This window comes from Portunus trituberculatus, chromosome 43 (assembly GCF_017591435.1).
Source record: "Portunus trituberculatus isolate SZX2019 chromosome 43, ASM1759143v1, whole genome shotgun sequence".
NCBI lineage: Eukaryota > Metazoa > Arthropoda > Malacostraca > Decapoda > Portunidae > Portunus > Portunus trituberculatus.
This window is the reverse complement of record NC_059297.1, coordinates 19,599,657-19,616,689: the sequence shown is the minus strand read 5'-3', so window position 1 is coordinate 19,616,689 and position 17,033 is coordinate 19,599,657. Positions and strand designations below refer to the sequence as shown.

The window sequence follows — 17,033 nt, the reverse complement described above, 5'->3', positions numbered from 1 at the left end:
CACAGATGGGTGGATGGAGAAAGGACGGCAACAACTCAAAGAGGATGATGATAAAAAAACATGGGGAAAAAAATAAGGATAAAGCGAATCATACCAACTTCAAAGATACTAAAAAGAGGAAAAAAATATCAATGGTAAAAATCGATGAGGAAGAGAAAACATTAACGAAAATGAAAACACACAAAAATATGAGGAAAGCTAAAGGAGCGAAAAAGAAACAAATTTCGAAACTAATTAAAAAGGGGAAAACTGAATCTAGCCAAGGTGAGTCAAAGTTAAGTCTGGGAAAGAAGATGGTGAATAAAAAAAAAGAAAGCGACCAGAATAATAAACAAAGCAAAGAAGAATATGAGAGAGCAAGAAGGGGAACAAAAACGTAAGTTAAATAACGAGAAGAAAGTCAAGATGCAAAAAATATCAAAGAGTGGCAAAAAAAAGGAAGAAATTTCGAAACTAAATAAAAAGAGAAAAAATGAATCTAGCGAAGGTGAGTCAAAGTTAAATCTGGGAAAGAAGATGGTGAATAAAAAAGGAAAGAAAGCGACCAGAATAATAAACAAAGCAAAGAAGAATATGAGAGAGCAAGAAGGGGAACAAAAACGTAAGTTAAATAACGAGAAGAAAGGCAAGATGCAAAAAAAATCAAAGAGTGGCAAAAAAAAGAAAAGGATCGAAAATTCAAGAAGGGAAAGGGAAAAAACAAAAAGAGAAAAAAGAAGAAGCAAGAAAAAATGATGTCTGGTAAGCGAGAATATCAAAGCGTCAATGCACCAAAGAAGAACGAGGAGAAACAGACCAAGAAACATAAGGAACTAAAGACAAAGGAAAAGGGCAAGGGTAGCCAACAAGATCAAAATGCAACCAAGAAAGACCAAGAAAAACAGGCCAAGAAACATAAGGAACGAAACACAAAGAAAAAGACCAAGGGTAGCCAACAAAATCAGAAAGCAACTAAGAATGACGAGAAGAAACAGAACAAACAACATAAGGAAGTAAGGACTAAAGAAAAGAGCAAGGGCAGCCAACAAGATGAGAAAGTCAAAAGCAAGGACAAGGACGAAACGAGAAGGAAGAAAAAGAAGTGTCCCCCAAAAAAGAAAAAATGTGTCAAAGCAGGAGGACTTTGCATTAAGTGGGGAAAGTGCAAGAGTGTAGTGATACCCGGCAAGTGTGGCAAGAAGAAATGCGAGTGCTGCTTAAGTAAGTATTATCATACCATTCTGTCCCATAGTTAAAAATCTATCTATCTATTTATCTATCTATCTATCTATCTATCTATCTATCTATCTATCTATCTATCTATATATATATATATATATATATATATATATATATATATATATATATATATATATATATATATATATATATATATATATATATATATATATATATATATATATATATATATATATATATATATATATATATATATATATATATATATATATATATATATATATATATATATATATATATATATATATATATATATATATATATATATATATATATATATATATATATATATATAGTGTTATATATATATATATATATATATATATATATATATATATATATATATATATATATATATATATATATATATATATATGAAGAAGTTTTGTTTCCTAATTTGTTTCCTAATTAAGATTAATATATGTAAAGTTTTAAAAAGGTTTAAGAGAAGAGATCAGCTTTAGAAACAGATGAGATGGCAGTGGGGCCACTAGAATGAAATAAAGAAGTGAAAGATGAAGAAGTAAAGTTATTGGAGATGTTTTTTGGTTAGATGCCAGAAGACTTGAGGAGAGTTGAATCTCAAAAGATTTTGACACAAATTGATGAAGGAGTTTGACTTCTAGGTAGGATACATGAGCAATGTTTCCTTCCAAGGAGGGAGCGTGGCATTCTATATATATAAAAAAAAAAAAAAACACGGCGAACATCCAGGTGGTGGAGCCTCCAGTGCCCAGGGTACTGGGTACTGAAGTTGAGTGACAGTAAAGGTATGTTGGTCGCTGGCTGTTATCGTCCCCCTCGCATGGAAAAGTAATGGTGTATATTTTGAAGGCGAATCTGGTCGTTATGAATACAAACAGCCAGTGTGACAAAGTGGTGATAGTAGGAAATTTGAACAGAACTAAGAATTCTAATTGAAGGCATGAAACAGTCAGAAAGCGGAGGAGAGAGAGGAAACAACCCAGAATCATTCAAGATAAAGTTTTTAGCAAAGATTTAAAAGAAGAGGTCATCTTTAGAAACAGATGAGATGGCAGTGGTGCTACCAGGATGAAATCAAGGTGGGAATTATGAAGTTAAGTTATTGGAGATGTTTTTCGCCAGATGACAGAAGTCTTAAGGGGAGCTCAATCTCAAAACATTTTGACACGTATGAATGAAGGAGTTTGACTTTTAGGTAGGATACACGAGCAATGTTTCCTTTCGTCATCAAAAGTTACTCTTCAATTATGAAAATTAGAATGTAACTTACTCTTTTACTTATTGTAATCCATATATATATATATATATATATATATATATATATATATATATATATATATATATATATATATATATATATATATATATATATATATATATATATATATATATATATATATATATATATATATATATATATATATATATATATATATATATATTTTTTACGGAGATCTCCATCCTTAGAGGTTCAGGAGATAGCTGCGGTGTCACTGCTTTGGAAATTCACAGAGCCGTTAATTCCCGCTCGGGCACGTAGCTGCCCTATGTTCCGAAATTTAGAATCCGTCATATCATTCTATCATTTAATAGAATATCTTCCTTGTCTTCTTCTTATATATATATATATATATATATATATATATATATATATATATATATATATATATATATATATATATATATATATATATATATATTTATTTATTTATTAGTAATGTCTTTTCTCCTTCACAGACTGCAAATCAACTTCCACAAAAAAATGTAAAAAGAAAGGTGGTAAGTGTAAGGAAAAATGCAAGAAGAGAGAAAAGCAGATAAAGAAAGGTTGCCGTTCCCACAAATGTAAATGTTGTGTCAAGTGTCCCAAGAAATGCATGTATGGACGTGGCCACTGCGTCTCGAAAAAGAGACACTGCCATGGCCACATTGAGGGCAAATGTGAAAACAAAGTCTGCTTCTGCTGTATTAAGGGTAAGTAGCACAAAATGTGTAGTGAAAAGCCATCATGCTCCCCAATATGTACCACTCTCTCTCTCTCTCTCTCTCTCTCTGAAGCGTTAAAGACTACACTGCGTCACCCCTGGGGAGTGTAAAGGCCAAACAGTGAAATGAAGAGACAATGGAGACACGCTGATAGGGTGCTGGTGATGCTTGGCCACGGAGGAGGCTGTAAGGAACAGGAGGACCACAGAACAAATAAAGGTCGACTTCCGGGGGTTTTCATTTACTTCTTTTCACGTTAGAACAAAAACAAACAAGAAAATATTAATTCACTCCTACTATTTCGACTCACACTCCTGCTGTCGCTCTCACCTGCGCTCCACATCACATGCTCTCACTGACACATATTCCTCCGTCACTCACTCACTCACTCCCATCTTTACTCAGCCTCTCTCACTCTTACCGTTGCTCACTCCCCTCGGGTCAAAGCGCGCCATTAGCAGGGCACAGTCATCCCTTAACCTAACTAAGTCACTAGATAATTTCAAGTTATACTTTAGGGGAGGACAAGGTCGGATCCTTCGGAAGAACAATAACCATATGTTCCACGAATTATCTATATTATATAGTGTTTCAAGAACATTCATCTATCAAATTACTTATCTTAAAGTGTTTCAACAGCACAAATACATGTCAAAGTCTAACTTCACTATACACCGAAACACTACTCAAGCGGTACCTTCTCTAAGTGGTTTACAACTTCTGGACAGGGGGGGTGGAGGATCCCTATCACCGTCGTAAAGGGGTCGTCGGTTCGTGGCCGTAATGGCGCAAGTTCGATTCTGACCCACGACAGTTGCTTGGTGATATTGGTGGTGTTTTACCTTCAACTAAGGATTGACCACAAGCTGACATTTTTGTCTTAATGATCCTTGAGCAGCCGATAGGTATTAAGCCCAAACCTTTCCTTTTTGGATAACGGAAAATATGTTTCTGAATTGTGGCAGGTTTAAGGAACGAATGGCAACTGGCGTTGACGTCTCTCCCGACATTTAGGTACAGGTTTGCAAATGACCATCTGCCACCTACATGCTTCCACAGAACTAACACACGCGCGGTTCAAACCTCTTCTTTTGAGTGGTGTTAAAATGACTGGATCACCTCTAATTCTGGTTCGGACCATTACACCTAGATAGTTCTTATTCTTCTACAACATCCCTCCTCAGCGAACTCTGTCAGCAATTGAACATGTACGATAAAACAGAGAAAATACAAAATATGGACATAAAAGCGGTGCTCCAATATGTTAGGAGCATATCACATAAGAAAAAAAGAGTGAAGCCGCGAATACACTTCATGTTTGTTCTTAGCATGTCTAACAATGCCACCTCATTCCACTCAACTTAAGTTATGTATTTTTGGACTAATAGATTAATTGATAATTGAATGAATGAACGAATGAGCGAATATATAAAATCAATATATCACGACTATCTTGCTGTTTTTTTTTTTTTAAATCTATTGAGCTCATCGATCAAGTATTCTTTCTACAAGTGTGTTTTGAAGCGGGAGGCCGGCGTCTGTCCTCTCTCTGTAATTTCACTTCAAACATCCTTTCTGACAGTTCTATTGGTGTTTCGGTAGATGATCGCTGTTTCCAAAATATATTAACAGTGGTGTTCCTCAGGGTTCTATCCTGTCAATCACCCTCTTCCTATTTTTAATCAATGATCATCTAAACCAAACTTTGTCCTATCCACTTCTACGCAAATGATACCGCCCTGAAGTTTTCCATGACTTTTCACAGACATCCAACCCTTTCAGAAGTAAACCGATCACATAGGGAAGCCATAGGACGCTCGGTTTATGGTATCTCTAACTTCTGCTTGGGGAAGCGCGAAAACTTTGTATTGCTCAATGCCTCCATCTATCAAATATACATAACATTCCAGACAAATATCCCTCTTTTTCAATGACACTCAACTACCCCCACCCCCCTCTTCTACAGGAAACATCCTTGGTCTATCCTTTAATTATTACCTACAGTGAAAACATCACATCTCATCTAAAACAGCTTTTTGAAAATGTTTATAAGTCATCTCTGCCAGTTTTTCTCACCTACCCCACGGCTAACTTTGTAGTTACACTCTCACTGTTCTTTTAGACAGGCTGAAATCAAAAGCTTCTCGTCTTATCAACTCCCCTCCTCTTACTGATTGTCTTCATCCTCTTTCTCATCGCCGCAATATTGCATCTCTTGCTATCTTTCTAGCTCAATTTTCATGTCAACTGATCTTTTTATCTTGCAATCTACATGCCTATCCTCTTCTAGTGGCCTCCCTTTCTTCTTTCTACCCCTATTCTGTCTACCTTTCTAATTAGAAAATAACCAGTAACGCAATCATTCATCTTTTTATCTGGTAAACACGAACTCCCACCCTACTTCTGTATTTCCACTTCCTATGTCTTAAAGTCATTCAAAACGAAAGTTTCAAGACAATTACCGTATATTTTTCTTAATAACGCTTTCGACTATGTTTGGGGACTGGCAACTTAGTGGATCCTATTTTTTTTTCAAATGTAATTTTTGTTGCCTTTGAACATCCCTCTTCTTTAGCCTTTGACGCAAGATATTGCGAAATTATTCTTAAGTTTCATTTAGCGGTTGTGCTTCATCACTCCTATATTCTTTTCAGCCTACCACAGATATAGTAAAAAGGACCTTCATGCTTCGTTTGAAACCATTTATTTCCACTCATATATTCTACTGTTCAATATGCCATGAATGACCAGTATTGTTTTATCTTCCTCTTTGCAGGCGTCAAGACAACATCAACAAGTGTATCAACGTCAACGCTGTCATCAACAACGGTATCATCATCAACAACGATATCATCAACAACAACTACTGTATTATCATCAACAACACCGGCGGTGTCATCAACAACAACAGTATCATCAACAACAACAGCATCATCAACAACAATATCAACTACAACAGTATCATCAACAACAACTACAATATCATCAACAACAACAACAGTGTCATCTTCAACAGTATCATCAACAACAGTGTCATCAACAACAACAACGGTGTCAACAACAACAGTGTCATCAACAACAACAAAAGTATCATCAACAACAACAACGGTGTCAACAACAACAGTGTCATCAACAACAACAACAGTATCATCAACAACAACAACAGTGTCATCAACAACAACAACAGTATCATCTTCAACAGTATCATCAACAACAGTGTCATCAACAACAACAACAGTGTCAACAACAACAACAACAGTGTCATCAACAACAACAACGGTGTCATCAACAACAACAAAAGTATCATCAACAACAACAACGGTGTCAACAACAACAGTATCATCAACAACAACAACAACAGTGTCAACAACAACAACAACAGTGTCATCAACAACAACAACAGTGTCATCAACAACAACAACAGTATCATCAACAACAACAACAGTATCATCAACAACAACAACAGTATCATCAACAACAACAACAGTGTCATCAACAACAACAACAACAACAGTGTCATCAACAACAAGTCCATCTCTCTCTGATCAGTTAGCAGCCTTACTCAATGAAATCAATACACTTACAACTGCCTTCAATGATATTACAGCAATAATACAAAGTATTGCAGATCTTATAGCAGCATTCCCAGGGAGAAGAAAGAGACAAGCTGAAGCTTCTGAAGATGTTATATTGTTTGGAAATAACGTTGAATCATTACTTACAGCTATTGCTAATAACAATGCAGAAGAAATAGCTTTGCTTATTGCTGACGCTCTCACGCAGCTAATGTCCCTTAGTATTGCTAATGAAGAGGATGTTAGACTTTTAATCGAATACTGTAATTCATATGTTAGTGCGGGAAATATGATTCAAATGATGACCAACGATCTGATAGTCACAGCTGAGGAGATTAAAGATCAACTGGAGGATATGGGTGTAACAGATCTACCTACGATTCCCACCGACCTAAATACCATAACGCCTCATCCTAACTTCGATACCCCGAAAACAACATTAACAACAACAGTGTCAACAACAACAGTATCATCAACAACAACACTGTCAACAACAACAACAACAGTATCATCAACAACAACAACAACAGTGTCATCAACAACAACAACAGTGTCAACAACAACAACAACAGTGTCATCATCAACAACAACAGTGTCAACAACAACAACAACAGTATCATCAACAACAACAACAGTGTCATCAACAACAACAACAGTGTCATCAACAACAACAACAGTGTCATCATCAACAACAACAGTGTCATCAACAACAACAACAGTGTCATCAACAACAACAACAGTGTCAACAACAACAACAACAGTGTCATCATCAACAACAACAGTGTCATCATCAACAACAACAGTGTCAACAACAACAACAACAGTGTCATCAACAACAACAACAGTGTCATCATCAACAACAACAGTGTCATCATCAACAACAAGTGTCACAGTGTCAACAACAACAACAGTGTCATCAACAACAACAACAGTGTCATCAACAACAACAGTGTCATCATCAACAACAACAGTGTCAACAACAACAACAACAGTGTCAACAACAACAACAACAGTGTCATCATCAACAACAACAGTGTCATCATCAACAACAACAGTGTCAACAACAACAACAACAGTGTCAACAACAACAACAACAACAACAGTGTCATCATCAACAACAACAGTGTCATCATCAACAACAACAGTGTCAACAACAACAACAACAGTGTCATCATCAACAACAACAGTGTCAACAACAACAACAACAGTGTCATCATCAACAACAACAGTGTCATCATCAACAACAACAGTGTCAACAACAACAACAGTGTCATCATCAACAACAACAGTGTCAACAACAACAACAACAGTGTCATCATCAACAACAACAGTGTCATCATCAACAACAACAGTGTCATCAACAACAACAACAGTGTTATCATCAACAACAACAGTGTCAACAACAACAACAACAGTGTCATCATCAACAACAACAGTGTCAACAACAACAACAACAGTGTCAACATCAACAACAACAGTGTCATCATCAACAACAACAGTGTCAACAACAACAACAACAGTGTCATCATCAACAACAACAGTGTCAACAACAACAACAACAGTGTCATCAACAACAACAACAGTGTCATCATCAACAACAACAGTGTCATCATCAACAACAACATCAACATCAACATCTACTACAACAACATCTACACCACCAACAACACCAACATCTACAACATCAACAGCAACATCAACAAGTACATCAACATCAACATCTACATCATCATCTACAACATCAGCAACTACATCAAGCTCTACAACTACATCTATCTACAACTACATCTATAACGACTACATCAACATCTCAACACAACAACATCAACACCAACATCAACAACTACATCAACAACATCAACATCTCAACACCTACTACTAGTATATAACTACAACATCAACATCAACAACGACTTCATCAACATCTACAACTACATCAATATCTACATCAACATCAACAACTACATCAACATCTACATCAACCTTAACAACTACATCAACATCTACGTCAACATCAACAACTACATCAACATCTACTACAATCACATCAACATCTACAACAAGTGTAACAACATCAACAACTACATCAGCATCTACTACAACTACGTCAACATCAACAACATCAACATCTACTACAACTACATCAACTACGTCAACATCTACTATAACTACATCAACAGAATCAACAACTACATCAACATCTACTACAACTACATCAACAACATCAACAACTACATCGACATCTACTACAACTACATCAACAACATCAACAACTACATCAACATCTACTACAATTACAACAACAACAACTAGTAAACCTCTCTCCGATCAGTTAACAGACATAGTTAATGAAATCAATACACTTACAACTGCCTTAAATGATATTGCAGCAATAGTACAAACTATTGCAGACCTTATAGCAGCATTCGAAGACGGTAGATCACTGAAGAGAAAGAGACAAGCTGGAGCTTCCGCAGATGTTATAGCGTTTGGAAATATTGTTGATTTATTACTTACAGCTATCGATAATAATAATGCAGAAGAAATAGCCTCTCTTACTGGTGAAGCACTCACACAACTAATGTCTCTTAGTATTGCTAATGAAGAGGACGTTAGACTTCTATTCGAAGATGGTAATACATGTGTGAGTGCAGGAAATATGATTCAAATGACGACGAACGATCTGATAGCCACGGGTGAGGACATTAAAAGTGAACTGGAGAATATGGGTGTAACAGATCTTCCTACTATTCCTGCAGAACAAAGTACCATAGCGCTGCCCCCTATCTTGAGTACTACATCAACAACATCAACAGTAACTACATCAACATCTACACCACCAACAACATCAACATCTACAACATCAACAACAACATCAACAAGTACATCAACATCAACATCTACATCAACATCTACAATTACATCAACATCTACAACATCAGCAACTACATCAAGCTCCACAACTACATCTATAAGGACTACATCAACATCTACTACAACAACATCAACACCAACATCAACAAGTACATCAACAACTACTTCAACATCTACTACAATAACTACATCAACATCAACAACGACTTCATCAACATCAACAACTACATCAACATCTACATCAACATCAACAACTACATCAACATCTACATCAACATCTACGACAACCACATCAACATCTACTACTAGTATATCAACATCTACAACATCAACAACAACAACAACAACTACGTCTTCAACAACGACTGCATCAACATCAACAACATCAACATCTACAACTACATCAACATCTACAACTACATCAATATCTACATCAACATCAACAACTACATCAACATCTACATCAACATCAACAACTACATCAACATCTACATCAACATCAACAACTACATCAACATCTACTACAACCACATCAACATCTACTACTAGTATATCAACATCTACAACATCAACAACAACAACAACAACTACGTCATCAACAACGACTGCATCAACATCAACAACATCAACATCTACAACTACATCAATATCTACATCAACATCAACAACTACATCAACATCTACAACTACATCAATATCTACATCAACATCAACAACTACATCAACATCTACATCAACATCAACAACTACATCAACATCTACATCAACATCAACTACATCAACATCTACATCAACATCTACTACAACCACATCAACATCTACTACTAGTATATCAACATCTACAACATCAACAACAACAACAACTACGTCATCAACAACGACTGCATCAACATCAACAACATCAACATCTACAACTACATCAATATCTACATCAACATCAACAACTACATCAACATCTACATCAACATCTACATCAACATCAACAACTACATCAACATCTACATCAACATCTACTACAACCACATCAACATCTACTACTAGTATATCAACATCTACAACATCAACAACAACAACAACTACGTCATCAACAACGACTGCATCAACATCAACAACATCAACATCTACAACTACATCAATATCTACATCAACATCAACAACTACATCAACATCTACAACTACATCAATATCTACATCAACATCAACAACTACATCAACATCTACATCAACATCAACAACTACATCAACATCTACATCAACATCAACACATCAACATCTACATCAACATCTACTACAACCACATCAACATCTACTACTAGTATATCAACATCTACAACATCAACAACAACAACAACTACGTCATCAACAACGACTGCATCAACATCAACAACATCAACATCTACAACTACATCAATATCAACATCAACATCAACAACTACATCAACATCTACAACTACATCAATATCTACATCAACATCAACAACTACATCAACATCTTCATCAACATCAACAACTACATCAACATCTACATCAACATCAACAACTACATCAACATCTACTACAACCACATCAACATCTACTACTAGTATATCAACATCTACAACATCAACAACAACAACTACGTCATCAACAACGACTGCATCAACATCAACAACATCAACATCTACAACTACATCAATATCTACATCAACATCAACAACTACATCAACATCTACAACTACATCAATATCTACATCAACATCAACAACTACATCAACATCTACATCAACATCAACAACTACATCAACATCTACATCAACATCAACAACTACATCAACATCTACATCATCTACTACAACCACATCAACATCTACTACTAGTATATCAACATCTACAACATCAACAACAACAACAACTACGTCATCAACAACGACTGCATCAACATCAACAACATCAACATCTACAACTACATCAATATCAACATCTACAACTACATCAACATACAACTAACAACATCAACATCAACACTACATCAACATCTACATCAACATCAACAACTACATCAACATCTACATCAACATCTACTACAACCACATCAACATCAACTACATCAACATCTACATCAACATCAACAACTACATCAACATCTACATCAACATCTACTACAACCACATCAACATCTACTACTAGTATATCAACATCTACTACAAGTACATCAACATCTACTACAACAACATCTACACCACCAACAACATGAACATCTACTACAACTACATCAACATCTACAACATCAACAGCGACATCAACAAGTACATCAACGTCTACTACATCAACTACATTAACATCAACATCGACTACATCAACATCAACAACTACATTAACATCTACAACAACTACATCAACATCTACTATAACAAGTACATCAACATCTACAACATCAACACCTACATCATCATAAACTTCAACATGAACAACAACTACATCATCTATAACATCAACAACTACATCAACATTAACAACAACTATTATAAGATCATTTACATCAACAACTACTATATTATCTACGTACACCAACATCAACAACAACTTTATACAACGATGTGACCATTATCAACATGTTGAACAACAAAAACAACAAAAAAGTGTCATGAAAACATTTAAGTAACAACAACAACAAATGATTCTGCTGCCCACTTGTTCTGTAATAACAGTATTAACAACGACAATGCATATATATATATATATATATATATATATATATATATATATATATATATATATATATATATATATATATATATATATATATATATATATATATATATATATATATATATATATATAAATAAATGAATAAACATATATATATATATATATATATATATATATATATATATATATATATATATATATATATATATATATATATATATATATATATATATATATATATATATATATATATATATATATATATATATATATATATATATATATATATATATATATATATATATATATACACACACACACACACACACACACTTAACTAATAAGGTTATAGATGTTACCAGCTATAAACTGAAAAATGAAGGCGAGTAATGATGCCAGACTTCACTTGTATTAATCCTTTGCCAGCAATGGCGATATTTCCAGCATGTATAAATACAATGTCTTTGTTAAGGCACTGCATTACGCTAAATATTTTCAGGTTGCCTTAATTTTCTTGTAGCACTGTATGCTGCACAACAAGTTACGATTTAGATGCTTTTCACCTTATCACAAACCTTATATATGATGCAAAATACACTACTGCATAAATTGTTGTTTCAATTATTACCTAGTAGTGATATCACAGTTCTGCAATCTCTCTCTCTCTCTCTCTCTCTCTCTCTCTCTCTCTCTCTCTCTCTACTTTGCGTGTGTGTGTGTGTGTGTGTGTGTGTGTGTGTGTGTGTGTGTGTGTGTGTGTGTGTGTGTGTGTGTGTGTGTGTGTGTGTTTATTTTTTTGGATTCCAATGTGTCCTGTGAGACACGCTTACACTGTATACATTAATGTATATTTTGGTTTGCCGCCATATGGGCGTAATGAATTTATCAAATCAAAATCAAATCTCTCTCTCTCTCTCTCTCTCTCTCTCTCTCTCTCTCTCTATATATATATATATATATATATATATATATATATATATATATATATATATATATATATATATATATATATATATATATATATATATATATATATATATATATATATATATATATATATATATATATATATATATATATATATGATAGCTTGTGATGTTAATCATAAAGTATCAATTCTCTTTATTATTGTTTACTTTTAGTAAGTTTAAGTGATAGGTACACTGAGAAACAAATTTTTTTTTTTCAGATAACGTGACTAAAAAAGCAAAAAAAAAAAAAAAAAAAAAAAAAAAAAAAATATCGTGCATAAATTCATAAATTCACAATGTAAAGCAACATAAATCTCATCTTTAGATTATTATTATTATTATTAATATTATCATTATGATTTTAATTTCTTACATTTATTTATTTTCTTTTTAAAATTCCTGAAAGTGTTGTTTAATGTCTCAAAACTCAATCCATTTCCAATTTACTTGGTGAAACCTTCCTTCTTCAATAGCAATCGAGTGATATTCTTCCTCCCTTCTCTTGAATATTTCCGTTAAAGGGTGAGACAGTTGAAAAGGCCTTTCTCATAAGGCATCTTTTTGGTACCATAAAACCGTAACTCGTTGTGCTATCTACGACGCATCTGCTTCGGCGCATCAATATGTTTGCATCTTGAGACAAACCCAAACAAACCTATCTCCACATAGCTTTCCTCTATTAGCAAAGTAACAATAGTAAAAGGAAAGTGGGTTGAGTTTATGGTAAGGTGATCGGAGTGAAAATCGACAGGACAATGCTTCGCTTCGCTTCATAAACACTAAAAAAAATGTAACAGTGGAACCATATGTGCTTTGGGGTCCGAGGGGTCTCCAAGAGCATGGGTTCGAATCCTGTCTACGGTTCGAGTGTAGGTTGGGCTTCCTCACTCGTGGCAATGGTTTCCTAGCGGGTGGGCTTTGAGATAGGAGGTACCCCTAAAAGTATCCCCTTTAGCCCATAAATTCCCGTGAAAAAGCTCACATGGTATAAAAATAAATAAAAAGTAAAAATCTCATTCATAGGAAACATCTCTTTTGAAAAGTTTGTTATTCTATAATATGTTTGAAAAGAAATGAATCTGCTGAAATTATAGACATAAGCGTTAATATCTTTGTAAATTCAATCAAGGATATATATATATATATATATATATATATATATATATATATATATATATATATATATATATATATATATATCTTCCAGTGAGATCTGACAACATTTGAACTAGAAATCCGTATGTCAGCATTGCATCCTCATGCTCTTGACTTGAATTTTATAAAATGACTGTTTTTGTCATAATGTAACACAAAAACACCAATATTTATAAAGCCCCGAACACACTATGCATCATGTATCAGCCACGTGTTGCAGTAGTGGTATTGAAAAAAAACAAAACAAGGCGCTAAACTGTACTGCAACACTACTAACTTGTTCCTGAGCACCATTGGTCACTTCTATGGTTTAGCTTTCTTTAGGTAGCGATATCTGTGTCTACCAGTGATATAGTCTGCCAAAAGACTGTACTGTGAACTGCAGTTGCCCTGAGTGCTGCAAAAAAAAAAAAAAAAAAAAAACTTTTGAGGAAAAAACGTCAAATGCTGTGCTTTAATAAAATATTTTTGGAGGTACAAGCCGAAGCTCCAACATACTTTGAAAATTATACAAGAATGCCAATCACTGCATTTCATAAATTTGCTGTCGAGAAATGCAGCCGGACACTTGTAATATATAGCTCCAAGCCATCGGAACTGCAGCTGGGGGCTCGTCCTCCCACTCTGAATTCTGGCGTATCACTCAGCGCAAGGATTCTTTATTAAGAAAATTTACGGGTTCAATGGGAGGGCTGGAGGAATCGATTAGGGAATGCCGATAGCAACAGATGGCGCGCAGGTCGCAGACGGAAGGGGGGAGATGGATGGGGGGGTCCATCAGAGGGGAAGGAGGAACGTCATGTTGGGTTCACGCTACAGCTTTTTTCTTTTTTCCTATGACGTTCCCGACAGTTATAGGAGGACCGCCACCGGGAGCAATGACGTCATTTTAACAGTTTTTGGCCTGTCGTAAGATGTCGTAAGTCAAGTCGTACGTTAACATGACGAAATCATACGATGTCGTAAGATGTCTTTGTTGTCGTATGACATTGTAGAAGCATTACGACAATAGAGCAGTGCAGGAACAGAGTCAGGACAAGCAAAGACATTTCATCGGGCGTACGATGACGTACAATGATGTTATAGAGAGAGATACAATGTCGTACGTGCTGTTAACGATATCGTTCGACGTCGAACGAGTAAAAAATCGTTAAAATACTGAATTACGACTGGCCTTTGAACATACGTTTGGCAATAAGCAATAACGCAAGAAATCGTTGTCGCCAGAATAGTCGTGACCAGTGTGACAGCTCGTGCGTTATCGCCATTAAAAAAAAAAAAAAAGTCCCAGATCACACCGTGCTCTCAAGATGGTTTACTCACCGAAGACGATGCGACAGAGAAAGGACATACGTTCCATCGTCGTCACAAGATCTATTTGGGACATCCTTGGACATGAGTATGGAGGGGCTGCCTCCGACACCAGGAGTGAACATCCACCTTCAGACCCCGACGAAGGTTGACGTATACCCTTTGCCACAAGAAGGCCAGCAGGAGTAACCGGAGGAGCAGCAGCACCAGGACCAGCAGCAACACCAGGACGAGAAGACAGCCGTTTGCTTCAAGTTGCCAAGCCACAAATTTCTGTTAGGAGTGTGCACGGTGGTAGTGGCGGCGATGGTGGTGGTGGCGAAAGGCTTTCGTTAACGTACTCGAAAAAAATAAACCTGCAGGTGGTGAAGATATACACCACCAGAGAGAGAGAGAGAGAGAGAGAGAGAGAGAGAGAGAGAGAGAGAGAGAGAGAGAGAGAGAGAGAGAATAATACGAAACAAGCTTTATTGGTGGTATTATCATGATCATTCAGTATTCACAAAGCTCTTTGAAGTATGTAGACTTCATCCTCAAGATGTCCCTGTCCGTGTCCGCGAGGACAGGGATGTACTTTAGGCAACTCATGGTGAGGTGTGTAAATGTCGAAGCTGTCGGATGATATGACGTGGGAAAACTCTTTGGACCCCTATATATATATATATATATATATATATATATATATATATATATATATATATATATATATATATATATATATTTATATTTACACCTCCAGGGGCTCATTCTGGGCCTGCCCTTGCGTCGTCATCGCACTTTTGTCAAAGGCGTCTATTTCGACATCGTTTGACATCGTCTGACATCGTTAGCATAACACACGACGCAAGCCAAGAAGGTTTAAAAATTCTGGTTGTTCCCATTTTCTTTGGTACGTCGTACGTCATCGTACGAGGTATATACATCATCTTAGGTCTAAGATCCGATGCCGTACGCCTTTCGTTTTACGTGTCGTTTTTGCAATCAAATGCTTCTAATCGTTATGACAGTCGTATGCAATCGCATAAAACTGGCCTGTATGACCGTCGAGGGCGTCGTAGTAAAAAAAAAAAAAGCTTGTAATGTGACCTCCAGCATTACAAGACTCAAACAGGGGAAGGAACGCAAGCCACAGCAGCCATTATCCACCTCCGCCTTGGCCAGACCACACTCAGTGCTCACTTGCACCGTCGAAGTCTGTCTCCTGATCCCTTCTGACCTTGGTGTAGGACTACCTCTGAAACCATCAAAC

At 35.6% G+C, this 17,033-nt stretch overlaps 1 protein-coding gene across 1 annotated transcript; it reads left to right on the top strand.

The window, feature by feature from the left end:
* The first annotated feature begins 417 nt into the window (after window positions 1–417).
* Window positions 418–15,936, top strand: LOC123517994 (protein PF14_0175-like). Its single transcript, XM_045278496.1, has 9 exons — window positions 418–1,200; window positions 2,962–3,198; window positions 5,987–6,120; window positions 6,994–7,144; window positions 8,668–8,850; window positions 9,305–9,429; window positions 9,669–9,808; window positions 11,933–12,200; window positions 15,802–15,936. The coding sequence occupies exons 1-9, from the start codon at window positions 732–734 to the stop codon at window positions 15,934–15,936; spliced, it is 1,842 nt and encodes a 613-aa protein (XP_045134431.1). The 5' UTR covers window positions 418–731.
* The last annotated feature ends 1,097 nt before the right edge of the window (window positions 15,937–17,033 follow it).

What these genes read in the sequence shown, in the direction of transcription:
- LOC123517994 (XM_045278496.1), top strand. Translation starts at nt 732, where the DNA reads ATGATGTCTGGTAAGCGAGAATATCAAAGCGTCAATGCACCAAAGAAG. An exon ending in GAAATGCGAGTGCTGCTTAA is followed by an intron (nt 1,201 to 2,961) that starts GTAAGTATTATC and finishes TCTCCTTCACAG; the next exon opens with ACTGCAAATCAACTTCCACA. An exon ending in AGATCAACTGGAGGATATGG is followed by an intron (nt 7,145 to 8,667) that starts GTGTAACAGATC and finishes ACCTACTACTAG; the next exon opens with TATATAACTACAACATCAAC.